Source organism: Sinocyclocheilus rhinocerous, unplaced genomic scaffold, assembly GCF_001515625.1.
Source record: "Sinocyclocheilus rhinocerous isolate Xijiao unplaced genomic scaffold, SAMN03320098_v1.1 scaffold2500, whole genome shotgun sequence".
NCBI classification, from domain to species: domain Eukaryota; kingdom Metazoa; phylum Chordata; class Actinopteri; order Cypriniformes; family Cyprinidae; genus Sinocyclocheilus; species Sinocyclocheilus rhinocerous.
This window is the reverse complement of record NW_015660026.1, coordinates 237038-243399: the sequence shown is the minus strand read 5'-3', so window position 1 is coordinate 243399 and position 6362 is coordinate 237038. Positions and strand designations below refer to the sequence as shown.

At 38.3% G+C, this 6362-nt stretch overlaps 1 protein-coding gene across 4 annotated transcripts in view; it reads left to right on the top strand.

Moving 5' to 3' along the window:
* Positions 1-1513: 1513 nt before the first annotated feature.
* Positions 1514-6362, top strand: part of LOC107724812 (ATP-dependent 6-phosphofructokinase, platelet type-like) — a 23329-nt gene continuing 18480 nt past the window's right edge. For 3 of the 4 annotated variants that reach the window (XM_016533884.1, XM_016533883.1, XM_016533881.1), the window contains exons 1-6: positions 1514-1595; positions 2575-2764; positions 2856-3021; positions 3806-3850; positions 3936-4044; positions 5076-5171. In XM_016533884.1, the coding sequence (XP_016389370.1) occupies positions 1530-1595; positions 2575-2764; positions 2856-3021; positions 3806-3850; positions 3936-4044; positions 5076-5171 (672 nt within the window). In that variant the 5' untranslated portion in view covers positions 1514-1529. Of the gene's footprint in view, positions 1596-2574; positions 2765-2855; positions 3022-3805; positions 3851-3935; positions 4045-4902; positions 4999-5075; positions 5172-6362 lie in introns of all 4 variants that reach the window. The other variant, XM_016533882.1, reaches the window with a different exon arrangement.

The window sequence follows — 6362 nt, the reverse complement described above, 5'->3', positions numbered from 1 at the left end:
CCTTAGGTTTTTTTCTTGCAACCCAAGTTTCACTAAGGGCTCCCTCAATTATAACGAAGGGATTTCTTTGCATAAGGGCTTTCATGCAACCAGGCCCAGGACTCCTGCCACATACAGTGAGAGCTGACCACTAGGACCACCAGTTTCTACTTTTAGTCATATATATCATTAGAAGAAGAAAAAACAGCAACACATAAGCTACAGATTTGTAATAACATGAGGGTGAATAAATGATGAAATCATGATTTTATTTTTGGGTGAACTCTCCATTTAAAGCAACTACATGTACTTTTGAGCATTTTTGCGACTTTGGAGCCTCCTACAGTTAAGTGAGTAAAAATCACTGTCGTAAATCACTGTGGTAAGCGTGGGAAAGAAACAGTCGCCATTCGTAAACGCACCGTCATGATTTAGTACTGATATTTTAAGATAAAAAATACATAGTTGCTTTAAAATATGTAGTAAGAACTATGTACATTAGTTTTTAAATCTTTGATAAAGTGTCACTATCATCATGATGCACAGAGCTCATTGACTCAAAATGCAGAACGAGTCAGCTGAAGCATTTTGATAGTCTTGTGATTCTTTTGGCCGCTATGAAGGGAAAAACCTAATTTAAATGGTCAGACATTTTGGGCCAGACAAGTGAAACAGGCAATGGAGTGGTTCCAATTTAATTGTTCTCTTTGATTACCACCCAGGGGCGCTGTAAGGGGGGGAAGGTTAGGACGATTCCAAGGGCCCGGCGTTAGAGGGGGCCCACGAGGGGGGAACGCGATTTCTAAAGAGGGGGTAAATATGCAAATATGCTGTTCAGGGGGGCCCACAAACCATAGCGCGCCCCTGCACACACACACTCGAATATACTCTGAGGGAAAATGTCAAGGTCATATACAGATTTTGTGTATAAGTGGCTTCAGGAAGAATCTCACAGTTCACAGTCGCCTGACGTTCACCTTTTTTGTTGACTGGATTAAGGTTGCTATAGTTGTTCTATAGATAGTAGATTCTATTACCAGGTCACACGTCATGACTGTTTTATTACCATGAACTAATTTCACACTCATTTCATGAGTGAAACTACTTCCTTAATGACGTGCTGCAAGAACTATGAAAGAATATCGTGTTGCACTTGCAGTATGCTGGATCTTTAGTATGCAAATTGTATTATAACAACTTTAAACGCGTGGTTGACTCTTAACTTTTATAAAGAATATCTCTTTGGATTTGAGACTTTAGTCTTTGCAACTTTACAGATCTTATTTATGCACCAAGAGCTTGTAACACTCCAAAGAGAAAGGAAAAATTGAAATCGCATCATATGACCCCTTTTAATGTCATTTTCTGAAATTTATTCAGGACATTGACATCCGACAAGCAGCATTGTTTCTGTGGATCTCAAAGGCCATGCATGAAAGCTTGTGACAGATAAAAGGTGTCCATTCTGTGGTTGCCTTGGTAAAAAGGAAAATGAATTCAGCTTTATTATGATGTTACAATCAGTGGTTCGTTCTCAGGGCTACCAGGGCATGGTGGATGGAGGTGACAACATCAAAGAGGCATCATGGGAAAGTGTTTCCAGTATGTTACAAGTGGTAAGCAGTTTGCTTTATTGAAGTCTCTTAAGGTTAAATAACACACAAAAATGAGCAAACATAGAGAAGACACATTGCAGGGTTGTTGCAGAGAGCTGCATGATTCTCAGTAGAGGTCATGATTCTCCAATGGTTCTGAAGGAAAAACATTAGACAAACAAAACATTTTACTAGAGGTTCTGACAAAAAGTTAATTGCTTCAGACTAATTAAAATATTAAATAATTCAGCATAATCAATAATAAAAAAAACGGTTGAATGAATGATTCAAAGAGTCACTCATAAAGACTGCATTTGTTAGTGAATGAATCTGTTTTTGAACAAATCGTTTGAATGAATGATTCAATGACACAACGCTTTTTAACAGTCACTTGTCGCCACCTACTGGTTTTAGGATGTTGTGGTACAATTATTACTTAAAGGGATAATTCACCCAAAAATGAAAATTTGCTGTTAATTTACTCACCCTCAGGCTATTTTTCTTCAGTAGAACAGTATAGAAGATTTTTAGCTGAAACCGTGGTCCTTGGTGATTAATAAAATGCAAGTCAGCAGCTACCTGTTTTTGAGAAAGCATATCAAAGAACACACAAAATTAATACCCAAGGCTCCTGACAATATATTGAGGTCTTATGAAGCGAAACGATCGGTCTGTGCAAGAAACTGAACATTATTTACTACATCATTACCTGTAATCTATATTCTCAGTAAACCGGGAAATACGTTTTTTTCCCGTCGAACTGGTTCTTTCAGTTCAGTTATTTTTTTCTTCAGTTCACTTGTTTGTTTATGTAATCACGCAATAAGCAATTATATTATTAACGCACTCAATAATTATGTGAAATGTGGATATGGTAAAGCATCAAATTACAAAAAAGATATTTATATATTTTATTTATACTTTCATATTTTGACCAAAATGAAAACCATCAATTATTACATATGAACTGTATTTTCTTAATACTACTGTGTGTGTGCAGGGTGGCACTGTGATTGGCAGCGCCCGCTGTAAGGATTTTCGTACCCATGAGGGCCGTTTGGATGCTGCTCTGAACCTGGTGCAGCGTGGCATCACTAACTTGTGTGTGATTGGTGGAGATGGCAGTTTGACCGGGGCTAATCTCTTCAGGGAGGAGTGGAGTGGACTCTTGGATGAGCTTGTCCAGTCAGGTAGCAGAGTGGGAGGGGCTTATACATGGGACGAGAATTTGTCATTTGTAACTGTACTGAATAGCATAATATTTTGCCGTATTTCTCCCAGGTCAAATCAGTGAAGAGGCTGCCCAAACTCATTCTGCGTTGCATATCGTTGGGATGGTGGGCTCTATTGACAATGATTTCTGCGGGACAGATATGACCATTGGCACTGACTCAGCACTGCACAGGATTATAGAGGTGGTGGACGCCATAATGACCACGGCACAAAGGTACTGTATATACCAAAAATGACGATATACAGAAAATTCTAGTTATTAGATATTAAAATCAGCATATTATGGTGAGCATAAGAGACATTTTTCAAAAACATTAAAAAAATCATAATTATTCAAAACTTTTGACTAGTAGTGTAAATGCATATTGAATATCAAATACATAGTTTGTCATTAAAGGGGTCATATGATGCGATTTCAAGTTTTCCTTTCTCTTTGGAGTGTTACAAGCTGTTCGTGAATAGATAAGATCCCTAAAGTTGACTTAAAGACTAAAGTCTCAAACCCAAAGAGATATTCTTTATAAAAGTTAAGACTGGTCCACTCCCTCCTAAAACGCCTCGTTTAAACACGCCCCCACATGTCTACGTCACGATGTGGGAAGATTTGCATAACGCCGCCCAAATGTTCATGCAAAGAAAGAAGGCGTAACTTTATTGTTTCTGCCACCGTCGCCGCCATGTTGTGAAGACGCTGTGTGTTTCATGGCGAAAGCAAAAATACTTTGTTTGGCCTTCCAAAAGAGGACAATATCAGCTTCGTCATGCCTAGAGCTGATGCGTGCTGGTTGCTGAGGGAATACATCAACTTTGCGCTCTATTTGAAAGTGAAAGTAAAATGCGCACGCCGCTTTTGCAAGCTATTTAAAAGCGAACGCCCCTGCCTCCACGGTGGTACCGGTATTATCGTCCAAATACACAAAATAATGTTCTTTTTAGCAACATCATATGACCCCTTTACAGATAAATTAATTTTTTTTATTCATATTGTGTGTTTTTAGCCATCAGAGGACCTTTGTGCTGGAGGTCATGGGAAGACACTGTGGGTAAGACCCTCGACTAGAAACACTCAAAGAGAAATATGCATATACTTAAAAATCAGCATTAAACCATGTGTGTATGTGTGTGTAGGTATCTAGCATTAGTCAGTGCTCTTGCATGTGGAGCTGACTGGGTGCTGATTCCAGAAATGCCTCCCAAGGATGGCTGGGAGGAACAGATGTGTCATAAACTATCAGAGGTAATACACTCACACACATAAACATGCACACAAAAGCCTACAGCTGTTCTCAAACCAACTCAAATATAGAGGTTATTAACCTAATTACATTATTCAGATAAGTGACAGAAACCAGACAGTTTTTAAAACCAGTAACCAGCTATTTACAGCAGTTGCAGTGTAGCATGAACTGACATAACATCAGTGTTTTAACTATTTGCTTTATATTGTGCATGGAGCCTTGCAACAGAGGAAGCTGAGGAAATAATTAGCATTTATTGGTTTTATTCAAAGCGACTTACAAATGAGGAGCTTCACACACAATTTGTCATCAGTGCCAGCAATATTTGTGGGAATTTTAAGTGTAACCTAGATTCACACACAAGCTAAAGCTGAAATCTAGAGAAAAAGAGAACTATAAATAAATTAATTAATTAATTAGAAATAAGAGAGAATTATATGAGAGAGAATTTTATACATACATACATGCATACCTGTTTTATTTCTTTTCTTTTTCTGCTGATGGCCCGCGCTCGACTTGAAGCAGCGATGGGTGTGTGTCATCAAAGTACTGCGAGAGCTATAAGAGAGCGCGGACGTCTCCTTATGCTTTCTCTCGCCTTACTTTGATGTCATACACCGATCGATCTTCAAGTCGAACACCCCTCTTTACTCTCGCGTGTCACGTGACCGTGTAATCGCAGCCTCTGCGATTGAAAAATCGCGTTATTTCATATCGCGATATTATCGCAAATGCAATTAATCGTTCAGCCCTAGTAGCCATGCACATACATATGAACACAATCACACAACACACTCATGCTTACATGCCAGTGCACACACACAACTTGTTTCAGTCCTCCAGTGTTTGTCCTGCAGAGCCGTTTGCGAGGTTCTCGTCTTAATATAATCATAGTGGCCGAGGGAGCCACAGACAGACACGGAAACCCCATCAGCTCTAATGCAGTGAAGGACGTGAGTATCTTCTCCCTGTTCTCACCAGTGTGTATGTGTGTATGGATGTGTGTGTGCACGCTTTTTTTCCCTTGTAGAATCGTGCTGATAAGAAAAGGCTTAATATCATCATAGTAGCTGAAGGTGCAATAGACCAAAACAACAAGCCCATAACCACAGATCTTATAAAGGACGTGAGTAATGCACAGCTACAGCCCATACAGAACATTCATGCTAAATGAGCTTACAAATTACTGTTTTTCTTCTCTTACACTTAACAAATAAAAATGTGTGTTTTGGATTTGAGTTTTGGTAGACATTGTCTTTTTGTGTAAATGTGTGAGTTTCCATATTGTACTTTCCTTTCATTTATTGGACTGATTGTAGCAGTTGTGATCAGCATGTAATTACCTTTTTTTTAAAGTTACGCACAGTTTCTTATACAGCAGTTAGGTATGGAGACAGATCAGCCTCAAAAATAACATATTTGCAAAACAAAATTCATAAATGCACAGCACAATTTACATTTACAAAATCAGATTCGTAAATTCAAAACACAATTCATAAATACACAAGTAAAAACATAAATATTTCCCCAAATGCTCATACAAATGCATCTTACCTAAATAAATTTAAAATGTTTACACAAATATGTATATACAAATTTCTTGAATTAATTTCCATCACACATTTATGAATGATGTTACATGTATTTATGAATCGTTGAATCTGCATTTGCAAATCGTCACATGTGCGTGGACTGCTTTGAATTTGTGTGTGGTATTTTTGAGACCTTATGAACTGAGATGTCTTTTAGAGACTATAAATGCAGCGCTCTTTGCTGGCATTCTGTCATACTGTAACAACGCGCAGTTGTTCTATAGAACGTAGGGCTAACTGGAGCTAAGCTAGGCTACTAAACTGTTGCTAAGTTAATTGCTAACAGGATACTAGCAGCTACACGTGTATTTATGAATTGTGTTTTGAATTTACGAATCGGATTTTGTAAATGTAAATTGTGCTCTGCATTTATGAATTTTGTTTTGCAAATGTGTTATTTTTGAGGCTGATCTGTCTCCATAGTTAGGTCTGTGGTAATGTTTGCTGAGCTTGCCTTTAATAACCCCTTTAGAAATATACCTTTTTTATGCATGTGTGTTTTTAATTTGTGGTTGGGTTTCTATGTTCAGTCTAAAATTAATAATAAACCCATCTACACTACCTTTTTTCTTTTTTTCTCAGTTTTTTCATAAATGTGACCCTGGAGCACAAAAGCAGTCTTAGGGGCCGTTCACATATCGCGTCTTTTGCGCGCTCAAGTTCGTTATTTCAAATGTAGACGCGCGGCAGGCGCGCTCATAATGGAAGCGACGCGCACGCGGTGC